The sequence below is a fragment of the Herpailurus yagouaroundi genome, unplaced genomic scaffold, assembly GCF_014898765.1.
Source record: "Herpailurus yagouaroundi ecotype Mexico unplaced genomic scaffold, PumYag 140, whole genome shotgun sequence".
In the NCBI taxonomy this organism is placed as follows: Eukaryota; Metazoa; Chordata; class Mammalia; order Carnivora; family Felidae; genus Herpailurus; species Herpailurus yagouaroundi.
Genome location: NW_024412395.1, coordinates 8705483 through 8724951, shown reverse-complemented (window position 1 = coordinate 8724951; position 19469 = coordinate 8705483). Strand labels below are relative to the sequence as shown.

Genomic DNA, 19469 nt, shown 5'->3' with positions numbered 1-19469 from the left:
AGGAAAGCTTTTTAAAGGCAAAGGGGATGGGAGGGGAATTATTAGAAAATAATGCATTGTCACCTGTCACCCTCCTAAGGCAGAGGGAAGGGATCTATCAGAATGACCTCCAGTTTGGCAGATTAAAGTTTACGGGGGTGGGGGTGGGGTGTGAACTATAGTCCAGTTAGGTATTAAGTCTTCATTTACTCACACGGGTCCTTAACATAAGTGACTGCGTTGGGGGCTAGTAGTTTTCTAAGATCAAGAGTTTCTGAGATCAAGAGTTGGATGCTCTACCAACTGAGCCAGACAGGTGCCCCTGGATTTTGTTCTTTAACACAGGGAAAGTAGGGTGTGGAGTGGAGTGGAGTGGAGGCGACAGCAGCAGTCCAAACAGAGCTGGTGCGGGGGATCGTGGTGGCAGGTGTTCTGGCACCCGGGATGGCCAAGTTTGGCTGGCGCCCAGGTGTATGTGTGGGAAGAGCGGACAGTAAGCCTGTACAGTAGAAACACAGAATCTGGGGCCCCATCCCAGACCTATGAATCAGAATCTGCTTAGAAACAAACCCCCTTCGCCCACCAGGCAATTCATATGCTCCATAGATCTCACTTTGGGTAACAGGAGCAGAGATTTGGGGATTGATCACTGTACTGAGTGAAATGTGTCCTCCCCAAGATAAATTTAAGTCTCCCCCCTGCCACCGTACATGTGATGGAAACAGAGCCCTTGCAGGTGTAATCAAGACGAGGTCGTGCTGGAGTAGGATGGGCCCTATTCCAATAGCTAGTGTCTTTACATAAAGAGAGAAATTTGGACACACACACACATGCACACACACACAATGCCACTTGATAACAGAGGCAGAGAATGGAGTGATGTGTTTGCAAGCCGAGGAATGTGAAAGATGCCTGGCAACCAGCAGAAGCTAGGGGAGGTAAAGAAGGACTCTCTCCTATAGTCTTCAGAGAGACAATGGCCGTGCCAACATCTCGAATTTGGATTTCTGACCCCAGGTTCTCACCGCAGCCCAGACTTCACCGGCTTTTTTTTTTTTTTTTTTTTTTTTTCCCCTCCCAAACATTGTCAGGCACTCTCCGTTAAAAGCGACTGCTGGTGATGTTCACCCTGGCCCTGTTGGGTAACATCTCGTTGGGCTGTGCCTCTGCTGCCCAGGACCCAAGGGTCACTCTGGGACCTGGACAGGTGGTCACAGGAGTTGATGTGGCATCCTGTTCAGAGAGCCCGGGAACCGTTAACCCCTGAGCCCTGTGCTGGGGGAAATCCCCAGCTTTTTCTTCCATAAGGAAGAGTTTGGGTGACATGATTGTGAAGGTCGATCTCTTGGGGGAGTCTGTGCCCTCTGGTGCAGTAGGGACACTACTTTTTATTTATTTTTTAATGTTTATTTATTTTTGAGAGAGAGAGAAAGAGGGGGAGAGTGCAGGGGAGGGGCAGAGAGAGAGGGAGACAGAGGATCCGAAGCAGACTCTGCACTGATAGCAGGGGGCTCAAACCCACAAACTGCGAGATCACGACCTAAGCCCCAGTTGGACGCTCAACTGACTGAGACACCCAGGAGCCCCTGGGGTGTGTCTTTCTTATGCCACTTCCTTACCCAACTCTTATGGCAAGTCAAGATTTCCCTGGTCTTAAATCATGCCATGACCAGATACCAGCGTAGAGCCCATGAGGATTATTCAGGCTGGCCAGTCCTAGGCTAGTTACCTTGCCCTGCCTTGCCTTTCCTGCAGAAACCCCAGTAAAGGCATCTGGTTCAGGTTTTCCCTCAGTCCTGCTTCTGCCTCCAGACCAAACCTGGAGCTTCCCCATGCGGTCCCCTGCAGGGCATGGGCTGCCCTGTCCTCTTGGGAAATGTGATACATTCTTCTTTCAATGACACGGACCTCTCCATGCTGTCACTCCGTTATCTATTATAAAATCCCATGGGTACAAATGAGGCAGAACCTGAGGCCTGTCTCCTATTCTCCCTCTTTCGCTGATTCCCTAACCCCTTCTTCCTGCTCTCTGACTGCAGGCAATGACACCCAAACTGTCTTCGGTTTCTACTCTTTTGCCCTTCAAAGAGCCTTGCAGAAGCGCATCACCAGTTACATAGTTTTCCATGCTATTAAGAGAGGTATAATTTCCCCCTGAAATTAGCCTGGGATGTTTGCGGTGTTAATATTCGCGCTGGGAAGAGTGTAGCCAAGTTGGCTTTTTCAGGCTGTGGTGGGCAGGGGAGTGGAAATTAGTTTAATCTCTCTGGATAGTGATTTGGCAAAATATATCAAGAATTTTAAAAATAGGACCTATTAAAAATGATTTGCAATCTTGAGAAGGGCTTACAAAGACGTTTATCACAATGCTATTTATAATGGGAAAAACTGGAACCAAACAAAACAGCCTTTGATAAAGGACTGAGTTAATGAATATGGCATCTTTGTTCCACAAATAAAACCACATTAACACTGTCTCCATTTAAAAGATTATTTCAAAAATTACATAAAAGTGAGAAATATTGGGGCACCTGCGTGGCTCACTCGGCAAAGCGTCCAACTTCAGCTCAGGTTACGATCTCACAGTTCGAGACTCTGTGTTGGGCTCTGTGCTGATAGCTCAGAGCCTGGAGCCTGCTTTGGATCCTGTGTCTCCCTCTCTCTGCTCTTCCCCATTCATGCTGTCTCTCTCCTTCACCAATAAAGAAACATTAAAAAAAGTGAGAAATATTAATTTTAAGTGACAAAATTTATTAGAAATGAGTAAGACAAAAGTGAAAACTTTGTTTTTTAATTTATTTTTGAGAGAGAGTGTGTGCACAAGTGGGGGAGGGACCAAGAGAGAGGGGGACAGAGGATCCAAAGTGGGCTCCGTGCTGATAGCTTCTGGTACTGATGGCAGTGAGTCTGATGTGGGGCTCAAACTCATGAACTTCGAGATCATGACCTGAGCCAAAGTCAGACGCTCAACTGACTGAGGTCAGTTGGGGGCACTCAGGCGCCCCCCCCCCCCCAATGAAAACTTTAATAGAAATATGTGTAAAGCACATAAATCGGGAATGTCCCAAAGAAATGTCAATATAATAAGAAACGTTTTTTTTTTTTTTTAACGTTTATTTATTTTTGAGACAGAGAGAGACAGAGCATGAACGGGGGAGGGTCAGAGAGAGGGAGACACAGAATCGGAAACAGACTCCAGGCTCCGAGCTGTCAGCCCAGAGCCCGACGCGGGGCTCGAACTCACGGACCGTGAGATCATGACCTGAGCCGAAGTCGGCCGCTTAACCGACTGAGCCACCCAGGCGCCCCAAGAAAAGTTTAAACACACATTACAAATTTAAGGGAGGCTCCCCTACTCCCTGATCAGATTGTAGCACTTAGAAGATATTTACACATTAAAACAGAGTGTGATTGTCACATCGGCACGGCAGGGCAATTTGGTAAAGCAGATTCACTCACCGCGTGTCTATTGAGTGTTTGACAGACACTGAGAAAAGTTCTGAGGAGGGTCAGGTGATCGATAATTCAGCCCCTTCAGGAGCACGCTCTGCTTTCCCTATGTAGAAATAAGTAAGATCATCTCTATAATGTACATCTATAAAACACTATCCTAAGAGTTATAATCTCATGATGTTTCCATTTGAGCTGTGGGGGGATGGGCGAAAGGGAAACCTCACTAAAATAGGGTTGGGAACTTTGGCTGGGAAAGCTTCCGGGTCCCACTGCTGTGGTCAATTGCACTTCCAGCGGAAAGAGACTGACTTCCGCCTCGGATACCACCTTACTCCCCCAGCAGGAAGAAGAAAGGCTTTCCTCCTCCCTGACCCCAGCAATAGCCCAGCCAACGGAGAAACAGTCACAGGCCAGCCAATGAAAAATCACTACATTTGGAACTCCCAGTTTACATCCATGAACTTTTTGTTTATAACAGCCTCCCAACTTCCCACTGCCCTCTCTACAAGAGGATTCCTCCCGTTTGTCCCCCCCTCCCCCACTTGGCTATAATTTTGCCACAGTTTGTTTGACCTGAATTGCAATTCTCTGTTATTCCCCAACAAACAACACCTTTTCCTGGTAAAATAACTGTCTGTTTTATTTCTCAGGTTAACATTATATACCTCAAACCATTGAAAACAGGAACTTCAAGTGATACTTGCATAGCTATGCTCATAACGGCATTCTTCACAACAGCCAAAAGGAGGAAACAACCAAAATTTCTATTGAAGGATGAACGGATAAATAACATGTGGTACACACATAAAATGGAATATTATTCAGCCTCAAGAAGGAATGAAATTCTGACACATGGTACAACACAGATGAACTCTGAGATCATTATCCTATGTGTAATAAGCCAGTTACAAAAAGACAATACCATATGATTCCACTTCTTTGAGGTACCTAGAAGAGTCAAATTCACAGGGACAGAAAGTACTCTTGTGCACATTTATAGTTCTCCAAACTTTTAGAGACAGGTGTTATTGAATGCTGATCTGACAATTGAGAAAAGACACCCTTAGGGGATGCTTAAATCATTTAGATTTTTAGAAAAAAAGAGATTTGGCAGACTCTTATGTCTGCTAGTTTCAAAACTCATGATCTTTATTTTGAGTGGGAATAGAGAGAAATGTTGCAGGATTTGAAAAATGATTTCGGATTTATATGAAGTCAGTCAATACACAAAAAGTGGTGGTGCTAAGAACGTGTTTGGCAAGTACCAAGTCTAAATAAAAATGAGCTTCTGTTCCTATTTTCATTCTTTTTTGTGAATTAGGAGATTCTACTGCTTATGTTACACCACAAAATGGCATCTGATGTCAGAGGAACACAGGCAAAAAATAGTAATAAAATAAAAATAAAATAAAAATATTGGGTTTGAGCAATTTGTCAAAACAGCTTTTCTAGCCTGTCACATTTTAAAGTTGTAGGGGTCAAGTTAGATAAGGCATTTGAATCCTCTTGCAAATATTATTGTTAAATGGTACATAGACGAACAATAACATAGAAATTAAGACAAAGCATTTGGATTCCAGCTTCAACATTTACCAGCTGCATACGACCTTAGGCAAGTCAATTAATCTGTTACTATAGTTATTTCATTTATAAGGTAACATTAATATCCACTTTACAAAAGTATAATGAAGTTACAATGTCTTTCTTGTAAGTTTTAGAATAACCTCTCACACAAAGCAAACAACCCCCATCTAGTTGAAATAAGTAATCATTTTAAATCATTTGGAGAGTGCATTCTACTGTGGAATCGTGTACAATTATGTATATAAATATAAAATTTCTAGACATGAGAGACCCTATTTCGAGAAAAGCTCCATTTCCCGTTCTATAACAAATGGCTAATTAACCCTTGAACTGGACAAAAGGACTGGTCTAGAAGCCATTGTTCCACAAGCAATTGCTCCTAAAATCAACAGGACCACAGGCTTCCCAATCATAAGACTCTTCCCAATCATAAGAGTAATATATATCAAGAATAGCTTCGTTTGTCAACAGAATAGTTATCAGTGTGTAACCAAAAGCGTATTAGCCCTTAGCCTGTTAGTATAAATTATCTTTTTTTTTTTTTATCAAAGTCATGTGGTTCTCCCCGCCTTCCCACCCGCCCCCCCAACCCTTGCTTTCACCCTGCAGGAGGGACACTTATTTGATTATTGCTGGAGTCTGTGCTCACCGAATTGCAATTCTTAAATCTCAAACACTTGTTTGGCTCTCATAGTATCTTTTTATGTTCAGGTTGACCCAACGCATTCATACACATTTCTATTTGTAGAACAGATGTATGGAATAACTCTGCAACGTCAAGACATCCTTAAGGCGCTTGCCTCAAGGGAATCGGGATAAGGAGGTGTTAGTTGAGTAGAAGAGAAATTTCCCACCATACACGCTTTAAAGATCCATATAATTTAAATAGGTTATACAGTCATACAGGGAAGGAATTAAAATTTTTCCCTCGCAATCCATCCTGTACTCCCCCCCCCCCCTTTTATTTCCCGTGTATTCTTTGCAAATACGACGCATGTTTCCACACGGAGATTGCACTCTCTCTACGTTTTTCTGCACCTGTATTTTTACGCAAATGCTTCAGTATTGAAACATTTCTCCTCCCATCCGCCACAGCAAAAAAACAACGTTAAGCGTTGCGCTTGTTTGCTCAGCCTCCAAGCCCGCCCCGCCCCTTCAGGCCCACTGGCCCCCGGGCACCCTTCTCCCCGCTTAGCGGAAGGTTTCCGGCGTTGCCTGTTCGAAGTTCCCCAGATGAAAGCCCCGCCCAGCATTTCCCGCCCCGCCCCCTGAGCGCGCGCCTCGGCTCCCGCCGCGGCACATCAGGCAGCACGGCGGACAGCCCAGGATCCTGCGCGCCGCGGACCTCGGAGGACCCCAGCGACGTCCGTAGCGTAGGGCCGGGTGGACGCGGCGGCGGCGGCTGGCGTTGCGACTGACTGCGCCGGTGGGCTCTGAAACGCTTTTCGGCGGCCACACTTGCCGCTCTGGTCGATTGTTGTGCAGCCGGCGCCATGTCTGTGAGCGAGATCTTCGTGGAGCTGCAGGGTTTTTTGGCTGCCGAGCAGGACATCCGAGAGGCGAGCCTCCTCTCTTCCCCTCCCCTTTCCCTTTCCTTTCTTGCTTGGCCACCGCGCCCGGCCCTCCTCTGTCGCTCTGTCTCGAGCAGTGGGGAAGCCTCCGGGGATGGGTTGCTTCCCCTCTTGTATCAGCTTAGGGAACCTTCCTCTCCCGCCCCCGATTCTGCTCTCCGGTCCTGATTCTGTGTGTTCGAGTCTCGGCTCTTCGGCATCGCCCACCTCGTTTGAGTGTCAGTCTTCCTGCTTTCTGGCGCTTGTTTATGTCGAAGGCTCAGCGCTTGGGACTCAGAGAACACGCGTTTCACTGTTTGTTGTAGCACGTGTGGCCTCCTCTCTTTAAAACTCTCTTATGGCTTCTTATTCCACATAGAATAATAATCCAGATTCTACTGTAGCCCACAGGTGTCTTCTCCCCTCCCTCCATCTCATTTTACGCCATCTTCCGTTGTGTTTTATGTTCAGTTTAGTTATCTTTTTTTTTTTTCTAGTTCCGCAGAGAGTTTCTTGCCTCAGGATATTTGCATGTACTGTGCTTTTCCTGGAATTCGCATCTTTCCTCTCCTTTCCTGGTGGTTACTTCGTATTCATATTCTTGACCTCACAATCTGTCATGTTTTTTAGTAGAGAATTCACGTTAGAAAATTTTGTGCGATCCGTATTTTTTAAACGTCTGTCTACCCTATTATGCTCTAAACGGCAAGAAGGAAGGGACTAATTGGGAACCAGTATTTACACAGTGCTTCTCACATAAATGTGCTGTGAATATTCATAAAATGATTGAAAAGCACCCACTCTTCGTATTGCATTGCATTTTTCTTTTTTACAAATTGCATTCAGATATTTCATTTCTTTTGATATTTATAGTGTTTCAGTGGGATATTTGGGGTGGGTGGCGATTATCCTTTGAAGGCTGCATGAGAAATCTCAGGCCCTGTAGTGACCTCTTGAAGGTCTCACAGAGGAAGTAAGTGGCAACGTTGGGATTCAAACCTGGATATTTTCTGTACCAGTTCAGTTCAGTAAAGATGGTTGGAGTTTTAAATGTGTGTGAAGGTGTCATAGGTACTTAACCTGTGCTGTCTGATATATCTGGTTTGAGGTTATGAAAATAGTTACATTGAGTTTATCTGATACTTTGATTTTTAATTCTTTCTAGGAAATCCGAAAAGTTGTACAGAGTTTAGAACAAACAGCTCGAGAGATTTTAACTTTACTGCAAGGGGTCCATCAGGGTGCTGGTTTTCAGGACAGTAAGTTCTTTGTTTTGATTTTGAAGATTTTTCTTTTTAAGTTTATTTATTTCTTTTGAGAGAGAGAGAGCGCGCAAGAGAGCAGGGGAGGGGCAGAGAACGAGGGAGAGAGAGAATCCCAAGTAGGCTCTGCACTGCTAGCACAGAGCCCGACGTGGGGCTTGATTCCACGAACACGAGATCATGACCTGAGCCGAAATCAAGAGTCGTACACCTAACTGACTGAGCCACTCTGGTGCCCCATTGATTTTGAATATTTTTTAAGAGTCCAAATTATGAGTCTTTCACTTAAAAGAGTTAATTTCCATTCAGAAGACATTTCAAGTTTGTTATCATTTTATTAAGAAAAATGTCCCTCATATCCTATGGAGAAGTAGGTGAGTTGAGTGTTTTATAGGTTTACAGAATTCTGGAATTCTGTGTGTTATGGTTGATTTTCCACTTGCACGTAGTAATGTAGTAATGTGATTCTAATGTGATAATTGTTGTAGGTTTGTAGTTCTCTTGTGTATCTTTTATATGGCTCTCTTGTTTTTAAACCCAATCTTTCGTGGGGCACCTGGGTGGCTCAGTCAGTTAAGTGTCTGACTCTTGATTTCAGCTCAGGTCATGATCTCACAGTCCAAGAGAGTGAGATTGAGCCCCGTGTCCGACTCTGCACTGATGGCATGAAGCCTGCTTGGGATTCTCTCTCTGCCCCTGCTTGCTTGCTCTCTCTCTCAAAATAAACATTAAAAGAGAAATAAACACAGTCTTTGATTCATTGAATATGGTTTAATATGCATTTGTATGTAAGAAATGTTCAGTGTAAAAGGTTCCTAATGGGTTTATAGTCACCATCTTTCATGGAAATCACATATGATAAGTTTAAACATGGGATCTTCAATGTAGGATGTAGCCAGCACAACTAAAAGAGCTGAAATATATTTTCAGGTAGAGAATGATACAATGGTGTAACTTACAGGTGTCACAGGAAAGTCTTTTTTCTCAGTGATATGGAGTCGGTCAGTCTGAGTATTATTGATAAAGCTTTTTGACCAAATGTGGGAGCTAGAAGCTGTCCAATTTTAGGGATCCTTTTGGAATAGCAGCTGGTGCATGGCCCCACAATTATTATTATATTTTTAATTTTTTTTGAAGTTAGTTTATTTTGAGAGCTAGAGAGATATGGGATGGGGGGGGGGGGCAGAGAGAGAGAGAAGGAGAGAGAGAACCCCAAGCAGGCTCTGCATTGTCAGTGCACAGTCTGATGCATGGCTCGAACCCACGAACTGCTAGGTCATGAACCGAGCAGAAACCAAGAGTTGGACGCTTAACTAACTGAGCCACCCAGGCACCCCAAGGATGACATTATTTATGACAGCTTACTGACTTGTTTGCTAAATATTATTCCCTTTCAGCAAGTTTTTGTCTATTTTTCAGTGTTGGTTAATGAGTAGGGAAACTAGAGTTGGAATTTTGAGAGCCAGATTGGAAAGTAGAGATGCATACCCTGCATTTGGTCATGAGATTTTTTTTTTTTTTAAGAGTTGATTTATTTCCAGAGAGACTGTAGATTATTAAGCCAGAACTGTATTTGAAATTTGGTAAATCTTACTCATTATTGTGTTTGATTATCTTTTTGTGATCAGTTCCAAAGAGGTGTTTGAAAGCTCGAGAACATTTTGGTACAGTGAAAACACATCTAACATCGTTGAAGACCAAGTTCCCTGCTGAACAGTATTACAGGTTTGTAAGAAAAGTCGTATTATTTTGTAATGTCAAGTAAAAATAAAGGCAGGACAAAAATTATACGTACCGAATGATTGCTGAGAACGAAGTAAAAACCTCTCTGTGTAGAAGAAACAAGGAAAAAGAGTCAGACTATTATTAGTGGTGGTATTTTAATGGTGACAGAGATGGGGATTTTTTTCCCCTCCCTTTGAGAATTTTCCTAAGGAAAACATAATTTTTACAATGAAAAAGGAATTAAAAAATATTTGTTGTATTAAGGTCAAATAGAGTATCTTTTTAGTATATTTAAGTTGCTTGTGAAATTGGGTGAACCATGTCTATGCTATTAAGGTTATGGGATTAGAGGGCACTATATAAATGGAGTTGAGTTTTTCCTCAAAGTTTGAATTATACTGCCAAATAACATTTTAGCTAATATTCTGTAACTTGTTGACCTATAGCACCGTTAATTTTTAAGAGTCTCCATTATTTAGGGAAGAAAATTTGCTGCCAGTCATAATTGTGAAATTTATAGATTGTAAAAAGCATCCCAGCCTCACAGATGTTAAATTGGAAAGAACTGCATCTGAGTATTGATGAAATACAGTGAATAAGAACCTAAAATCTCTACTTATGTCTCTTTTCTACTGAAAAAGATGTTCTGTTAAGACACATGTGGGCACAAAACAAGACATGTATGTGGGAAGTGGGTAATACAGCTCCACAGGATAATTTAAGGCAGGGGTTGGCACACTGCCTGTGGCCCGCCGCCTCTGGAAGCTGAGAATTGCTTATATTTTAAAGGGTTGTTAAAAAAAGAAAAACACCCAGATAAGAATATGTGACAGAGACTGAATGTGGCTCACAAGGCCTAAAATGTTACTATCTGGCCCTTCGCAGAAAAAGTTTGCTGACCCTGCTGTAAGGTAATAACGGATGTAGAGAGACCTTGAACGATAGGATTGGCAGGATCTTGAGAGATCGGGTAGTTTGGAGGTCACACAGAGGCTGACCTCTGGGTGATTTGGCCCTTAGAGGGTTTTATTTGACCTGTATTGTATTGAAAATTTTTTTTTGAATTTGCCATATTTGAAATTCAGGAGGCATAGCATTAATATTTGGGGGTATAAAATTTCCTATTTTTTTTTTTTTCAGGCTTCTAGCTCAGTTTAACTGCAGGATCCTGAAGGTTTAAGTGTCGGTTTAGTGATTCCAAATGGTAGTTATTATATGTATAAATCAAGATTTTTTTTTTAATATTCTACACTCAAAATGTGAGATTAAGTTAGGTATTGAGGCTGATGTACAGTGCAGTTCTCATCAATCTGCCGTCGCCAGTTTTAATTTTTCTCAGCAGTATCATTGTTTTTACTGATTAAACTTCACAAGCACAGTTGTTCTTGTCCATAATCTTCGATTGTAAATATCTTTATATTCGTTGAAGTTGGATCATGCTTCTCGTTTGTCTACTAAACTTCTAATAAGTAATTGCTATAAATGTGAACTTGTAAAACTTATATTAAATCCATCTAATATACTTAAATGGCATGTTTTTACATGTTTTTTATGTTGGGGTTTCACATGGATTTGATTTGGAAAAGCATTGTATTTCCAAAATGTTTGACTACGACCGTACTAAATTTATCTTTTATAAAGCCCCTAATCCTTCCACCTAAATGAGCTTCTATCCGTGCAGATTTCATGAGCACTGGAGGTTTGTGTTGCAGCGTTTGGTCTTCTTGGCAGCATTTGTTGTGTACTTGGAATCAGAAACACTAGTGACTCGAGAAGCGGTTACAGAAATTCTTGGCAGTAAGTGTCTCCTATAGCGTCGGTCTACACAATCAGGCACGGTCGCTTAATTTTTGGTTGTGGGGGAGGCTGTTGCTTATACTTCCTACTTATTAGAACATACGAGAACTAAATGGAAAAATAGTGACTTGGAAACACAAAAAGTAAGAACATGTAGTGGCTTGCTTTTTGTACTTGGGTGTTGCTTTTAGTTTTTAAAATTTAGTTTTTAAAAATTCAAGCCTACAGGGGCGCCTGGGTGGCTCAGTCGGTTAAGCGGCCGACTTCGGCTCAGGTCATGATCTCACACTCCGTGAGTTCGAGCCCTGCGTCGGGCTCTGTGCTGACAGCTCGGAGCCTCGAGCCTGTTTCAGATTTTGTGCCTCCTTCTCTCTCTGACCCTCCCCTGTTCATGCTCTGTCTCTGTCTCAAAAATAAATAAACATTAAAAAAATTTTTTTTTAAAAAATTCAAGCCTACAGAAAGTTGAAAGAATAGTACAGTGAAGACCACTTAGATTTTCTGCTTGTTAACATTTTGCCATGTCTTTAAAAAATTATTTTACTTTATTATTATTATTTTTTTACTGTTTATTTTTGAGAGAGACAGAGTGCAAGCTGGGGAGGGGCAGAGAGAGAGGGAGACACAGAATCTGAAGCTGACAGCTCAGATCCTGACGGGCTTGAACTCATGATCTGTGAGATCATGACTCAAGCTGAAGTTGGTTGCTTAACCGACTGAGCCACCCAGGCACCCCCACAATTTTTAATTTTTAATTTTTAATTTTTATTTTAGTGTGCGTGAAGGGGGTAGGGAGCAGAGGGAGAGAGAACTCTGAGCCGGCTCCATGCTCAATGTGGGGCTCGATCCCACAACCCTGGGATCATGACCTGAGCTGAAATTAAGAGTCAGATGTTCAACCGAATGAGCCACCCAGGCTCCCCAACATTTTGCCACATTTGTGAGGTCTTCTCACTTTGTGCACGTGTATGTGCATTCATACATTCGTGTGCCCGTGTGAACCATGTGAATATCACTTAAGGGTGTCATGGCTTCTCCTTTAAATGCTGCGACATGCTTTGTCCAAAAACATAGGTATTCTCTGATATAACTAGATAATGTTCTGGGTGATAGTACTTTCTGAGGGAAGAATGAAAGGAAAAATTGAAGTCTTAAGAGATCAAAAATCCACAATGAGGCCTAGTTGCCAAAAGTATGAGCACATCATATAGTTTTAAAAGATCTTTTTTTCCTTTGAGAGAAACAATATGTGTGTGCGTGTATATGTATGTGTGTGTATATATAGTATTTTATATTCTTAGGCTCACATTCTGTTCACATCATGACCTTATTTTTACTTTGGTGTATTTTTTAGTTGAGCCAGATCGGGAGAAAGGCTTTCATCTGGATGTGGAAGATTATCTCTCGGGAGTTCTAATTCTTGCCAGTGAATTGGTAAGAAGCTTAGTAATTTGCCATTTGCGTTTTTGATCTTCCCACCTCGCTGTCAGTTTTTAAAATGGGCACAGAAATTCAGGAAGTCTTTTCTAAGCCCTCTATCTGTCACCAGTTTGTCATCATGTGCTGTGTGTGCTGCTTTGCTAGTCATCAGAGAAAGGCCAGTTCATACAATGGGCAGCCTGTGCGTACTGACTAATGTGTGAATTTAAAAAAAAAAAAAAAAATTTTTTTTAACGTTTTTTTTAATTTTTGAGACAGTGAGAGACAGAGCATGAACGGGGGAGGGGCAGAGAGAGAGGGAGACACAGAATCGGAAGCAGGCTTCAGGCTCTGAGCCATCAGCCCAGAGCCCGACGCGGGGCTCGAACTAACGGACCGTGAGATTGTGATCTGAGCTGAAGTTGGACGCTTAACTGACTGAGCCACCCAGGCGCCCCAAATGTGTGAATTTTTAAAAGATGGTAATGCCTCTCCCTTTCAAAGTGGTGGCAAGACACACACATTCCTAGTAACTGTGTCAATACGTATACTTGCTTCAGGGACTAATTTAACTGTATATAGGTTGTTTTTCTTTTATTCTCTTCATCTGTCTCTTGAGAAATTGTCCTATGGAGACAATTCTAAAGAAGAAAAAAAGGCTGTCATAAAGGTGTTCCCACTAGTCTTGATTCGCATGGATGGAAACTTGTAGACCACAGAAACCCCCAACAGAAAGGGAACGATCTCTTAAGTCTTGAAGTAACATCGTAATGTTAAGCGGTGGTCAACATGTAATTCGGAAAGGCAGCGTGGGAAAGTTGGGGGCCTTGGGGGTCTCTTGGTTGTGATGCGGAGGAAGACGTGCTCACGAGGCCTGTTGTAAGGTGTCTCGGTTTCCCTTCCCTCGTGTAGTCGAGGCTGTCCGTCAACAGCGTGACCGCCGGAGACTACTCCCGGCCGCTCCACATCTCCACCTTCATCAACGAGCTGGATTCGGGCTTCCGCCTTCTCAACCTGAAAAACGACTCCCTGAGGAAGCGCTACGACGGCTTGAAGTATGACGTGAAGAAGGTGGAGGAGGTGGTCTACGATCTCTCCATCCGGGGCTTCAACAAGGAGACGGCCGCGGCGTGTGCCGAGAAGTGAAGCCGGAGGCTCCGCTGGCGCCGGGCCCTGCTGACCTCAGCGGTCGCCGGTGGGGGTGGACCCCTTGCCTCTCGGGTAGTTAGCCTTGCCCCGTTGCTAAACACCGCGCTTTATTTTTTTAACCGGTTGGTTGTGTGGTGGAAGTATCCAAATGGAAACGCTTTTTTCTGGGGGTGAAACAATAGCCTTTTCAAGGACAGACTTTCTTTGTCGTTTCAGTGAATTTGCTCTGTAATTCAATGTATTTCAGTTCTGTCGGAAAGTGTAAATGTCAGTCTCTTGGTAAAGTCCTTTTTTTGCTCACCCTGATGCTGTTGATGTACTGATTGAGAAGTTTATGGTCTTGTGTTTCTTCCAGAAGTGATCCTTGGTGTTTTCTATATCCAAATTAGCCATCCATACCCAGGTATGTGTAGCCTGGATACCGGATAAAAATGAGTAATTAAAAAGGATGGTTGCCAAGCAAAGGACAACTTATTTTATATTTTCTTTCGTTATTTTAAGCCTCGTGAGTAAATCATATGTTGACATTTTTTTGCAAGGGAGTTACAGCCCCAGGGTCTCTCTCACTGCCATCAAAATATAAAAGAGAAAATTGCAAAGTCAAGCTCAGATTATCTCGGGACGTTTTTGTATTAAGGGATTGAGTCACATCTTATCATTTGGCTCTCTTTGCCAGGTGGGGAGTAGGGCTTAGTGTCTTACAACACCTCTGTTTTCTGATGTTGCCTTAACATTCTGCTCTTGCAGCAATTTAAAGATCGTTTTCACACACATCTTGAACTAACACTTCATATAATATATTTTTAGGCTATGAAACCTTTTTCCTAGCAGCCAGCTAGACCGGCTGGTCCGAGACTACAAAGCCACCCAGTCAAGTTAATTAGCAATACCCTGACTGGTATGTTCTGAGAGACAAATGCTGTGCTTTGTCTGGAAAAAAGAGAAAACCTTGGATTTAAAAAGGAAGACCAGCTGATTTGGTAATGTTTTTTAGAGTAAGCAATTTCAGGTTTTGGCAGCTATCCCAACGGTCAGGTTTTAGATTTACAGTTTTGGGCAAGTCCTGTAAACCTTGTTGGCACCCTCCTCCCCCTCCTGGTTTTCAGATAGTGCTAAGAATACTCGCCGTGTAATTTTTGCTGTTGAATTGAAACGGTTTAAAATGGTGACGTCATCCACGGTTTTTTGGAGCTCACTGAAAGGAAGATGCTAGTGTTTCCAGAATAACAGAAAGCATTTAGAAGTGTCATCCTCTCCTGCCTGCTACCAGTTTAGGCGTTCCGTTTGTGCAGTGGAATATTTGGCATTGCTATCAGAGCCGTTCTCAGGCCAAGTTAAGGACTGACCAGATTTTCCATCATGAGGAGGACAAGTAGAAATGAAGCATCAATCGCTATGCATTTTTGGGTTTTAAACAACTTTCTTGACAGCTCTTTCTGCAGAAGAGTGTGTAGAAGGAAGAAAGGCGTTTGGGTCTTTGAAGTGCCTAGGGTGGTCATCTAAGATATGCAGTAATAGCACTGCCCGGATTGAGCACAGAAGGCTTCAAATTACATGATCAAATACATGCAGTAAGTTCAGTAGTAGTTTTCTTCTACGTGGAGAGTGGACTCTGAATGTGTGTTGAGGCTGAAGAAGACCAGGGGTGACAAGCACATCCTGCTGTGTAACAGTTAAAATTATTGAACGACACCAGCCGCTCAGTTAAATTGAAAGTATTTTAATTGACGGTATTGAAAAGTCTCGGCTCTGGTTTTAGTGCACCAGAATTGTTCTTTTCGACTCTAGAAGATTGAGCGGGTTAGAAAAAGTAGAGATGAATTAGTGGATGTTTTCTTTATAAATTTATTTATAAGAAGAGAACCCTTAAATACTTCATAAGATTTGCCCTGTCTTAAACTTGAATAATACTGGTGACGCCTAAGAGAATTTAATAAAGAACGAAAGCTTCTTTGGCAGTGTTTTGGGTCCTTTACTTTAAGTGGCTGCAGTCGAGGTACAGATGCAGAAAGCCACCGGCAAAGTTCGTGGCGTGCACTCAGAAATCATGGCTTTCTTGTTTCGCGGTCTGGACCGGACTGTACTCTTCAGGCAGAGCATCATTGTCTGCCTGACGCCAAAATAAGGTATTCCCTGAACCTGAAGTCATTTGTTTTCTTAGTAGTCACTGTAATGAACAGTAAACAAGTAAAAAAAAAAAAAAAAAAAAATCACCCCTCCGCTCCAAACAACAATAAGAAACATCTACAGAGGGTTAAATGGATTGACTGGACTGAGGGTTTGACTGAGGGTGAGAGAGGGGAGAGGAGGGAATCTGACTTCATGGTCCGGTTTCTAGTCTGGGAGACTAAGTCGATTTAGGTGCTGTTAGCTGAGGTCGGGGCGGGGGAGGGGCTGGCGTGGGAAGACTTCTGAATGTGTTGGGTTCATGATGCTAGTTGAGCCTGAGGGGGAGATGGCCAGCAGGACTTTGGGCGTGAGGAAAGCTCGGAGCCAGCCTGCGATAGTTTGGGGCAGCATTAGTGTGTACGTGGAAGGTAGGTCAGGAGAGTGGGTATGACCCCCTAGGAGAGCGTGTAGAATGAGAAGAGTAAGGGGCTAAGGACAAAACCCTGGTTGGTGGGGTTTAGTGAGTTAGGCAGAGGGAGAGACCATGGGGAAAAGGAGAAGGGGTTAGAGAGACTGAAAGAACAGTGAGAGTGGCTTGTCACAGAAGCCAGGGGAATAAAGAGGCTCTAGAAGGCTTTTTTCGGGGGAGGGGGATTTAAGAGATTTAAAATACAGACTTTCAGGGGCGCCTGGGTGGCTGTCGGTGAAGCGTCTGACTCTTGATTTTGGCTCAGGGCATGATCTCACGGTTTGTGAGTTCGAGCCCCAAGTTGGGCTCTGCCCTGGCAGTAAGGAGCCTGCTTGGGATTCTGTCTCTCCCTCCCTCTGCCCCACCCTCGTGCGAGCGTTCTCCCTCTCTCTCTCTTTCAAAATAAATAAACTTTCTCCACAGCCTGAGAGCCCTGTGACACTGTCGGGTGAGTCTTGGTTATGCTGTGCTAATAAACCCCAAAACTCAACAGGCATAGTACAGAGTTTATTTCTCACTGACACTGTGTGTCCGTTGCAGGTTTGCTGGGGCACGTGCTCCACGTTGTCCTCATCTAGCTGACAGGAGCCATCAACTGGCGCATTGCCTGTTGCCGTGGGAGAGGGAATCAGTTGTGGAGGGTCTTCTACAAACACATGTTCCGGTTTCAAAGTGACCTGCCACTTCCTCTCACAGTTCACTGGTTAGAACTGGATACGCCTTCCTGCTAAACAAAGTGCAAGGGGGCCTGGCAGGATGGGAGTCTGCAGATGGAAGGTCAAACCAAATGTTGAAAGTCTTCAGCAATAGGTACTTCCTTCGGTTGGATGAATAGTAGTACTTCTGGTCACACGTGAACTTCACTGGGCTTGGGAGGGGCCGCTCTTACCTGTCAGATGACGAGAAGAGGGTGGACCCGTCAGTAGTCCCCTCAGCTGTTGAAGGTGGTTTCCTGTTTGAAAGAGATTTCTCTGGTGTGTGCGTTTGTGTCGGTTTGTGTATGGGTGTTTTGGGCCAACGTTCAGTGAGTTTTTGTATGTTGCACGCACCGGGTTAAACATTTTATTCAGATCATCTGAATTCCTGCCCATATAAACCCTGTGAGGTGCCTACCACCATTTCCCCCGTTTTAGACCGGGAGCAGGCTTAGAGAGGGCAGTCCGCTTGCCCTGAGTTCACAGCGATGAAACGGAAAGGCTGTGATTCTCACCCACTTAACTCTGTCCCTGCATCCACATATGCCGCTTCTTCCCTGATGCTTTTGAAGGCCTCTGTAGCCTGACCAGGAAAATCCCAAATCCACCAAGAGTTACGAACACAGTGTATGCGTAGCTTTGGGTTGGGTGCCGTCTCTGTTAGAACTTAGCATAAAAAACGAGTGGGAAACTAGGTCTGTGCCCTCCAGAAGTTTAGGGTCTAGTTACAGGGGAGAGGGTGGTGAGAAAGATATAAACAGGTAAGAGATGAAACATTCAACTAATATTTGAGCACCTCCTGTAATGTTTTGGAATTCTTAACAGCTTTATGGAAGTACGTTTTACAAATAAAATGACTCAAATCAAGGGATTTATAAAGTAGTGCAACAATCCTCATGTGTTATCTTCCAGAAAGATCCCAGCCCCAGGCCACCACTAATCTACTTTGTTTCCATAAATTTGCCTTTTCAGGATATTTCCTATATATGGAATCATGCAGTCTGTGGTCTTTTGTGTCTCATCGCTTAGCGTAATGTTTATACGGTTTGTCCGTGTCCCAGCACAGCATGTGTTGGTAGTTTGTTCCTTCGTATTCCTGAGTGGCATTCCTTTGTGGGTATTCCACATGTTATCCATTCATTAGGTGAGGAAGATTTAAGTTTCTACTTTTTGGCTGTTCTAACTAATGTTGCTATGAACATCCTCGTGCAAGTCTGTCTGAGTGGGTACTGCCATTTCTTTTGCATAGATACCCAGGAGTCTGTTGTAAAAATGGTGATTTTCTGTTTAGCTTTTGAAGAAACTCGACCTGCTTTCCTTTCAGCAACCTATGAGTTAATAGTCAAGACAGTACTAGACAGGACGTTATAACAACTTTATTGCTAAATAAGTCGTGAATGATTGCTGTAGGAGTTGGGGATGTGTCATATGGAATGGTTCATGAAAGAGGTAGGATTTAGAGAAGCATGGAACTAGGAGACGGTCATTTTTTGGGGGACAGAATTGAAACCAAATAGAAATGGTACAGGCATGCCATGGAAATATGGTGGATTCAGTTCCAGATCACTGCAGTAAAGTGAATATCGCAATGAAACAGGCCAAGTGAGTTTTTTCCCAGTGCAGATACAAGTTACGTTTATGCTGTACCATAGTGTATGAGGTGTGCGATAACATTATGTCTAAAAAAAATACCGTCATTAAACAATACTTGATTGCTAAAAATGCTATGTGTGCTTTCAGCGAGTTGTGATCATTCATCACAGATCACCATAACACATATAATAATGGAAAAGTTTGGAATATTGTGAGAATTACCAAAACGTGACCGATGTGAAGTGAGCAAATGCCACTGGAAAAATGGGGCCGATGGATTTGCTCGACACAGGGTTGCACAGCCTTCGATCTGTAAAAGACGCCGTATCTGTGAAGTGCAGTCAGACGAGGCATGCCGGTGTTAATTTCATAGGGATGGGGATATCATGCATTTGATGGCAGGAGAGAACGTGGTGAGGTCGGACTGTTAAGTTTAGAAAAGCCTGAATTGGGAGGTTAAGGAGTTTGGACTTAGAATGATAAGCATTGGGGGCTGCATGGTTTCTTTTCTTTCTTTCTTTCTTTCTTTCTTTCTTTCTTTCTTTCTTTCTTTCTTTCTTTCTTTCTTTCTTTTCCTTTTTTCGTTTCTTCTCTTTTTCTTCTTTGCTTTTCTTTTCTTTTCTTTTCTTTTCTTTTCTTTTCTTTTCTTTTCTTCTCTTCTCTTCTCTTCTCTTTTCTTTTCTTT

At 43.1% G+C, this 19469-nt stretch overlaps 1 protein-coding gene across 2 annotated transcripts; it reads left to right on the top strand.

Annotated features, from left to right (window-relative positions):
- Nucleotides 1–6371: 6371 nt before the first annotated feature.
- Nucleotides 6372–15870, top strand: TSN (translin). Of its 2 annotated transcripts, XM_040474785.1 has the most exons (6): nt 6375–6575; nt 7732–7825; nt 9457–9553; nt 11235–11350; nt 12705–12784; nt 13682–15870. In XM_040474785.1, exons 1-6 carry the CDS (start codon nt 6510–6512, stop codon nt 13913–13915), a joined length of 687 nt encoding a protein of 228 aa, XP_040330719.1. In that variant the 5' UTR covers nt 6375–6509; the 3' UTR covers nt 13916–15870. The 2 variants fall into 2 exon arrangements, with proteins under 2 accessions (XP_040330720.1, XP_040330719.1); XM_040474786.1 differs by lacking the exon at nt 12705–12784 and having other exon boundaries at nt 6372–6575.
- Nucleotides 15871–19469: the final 3599 nt, after the last annotated feature.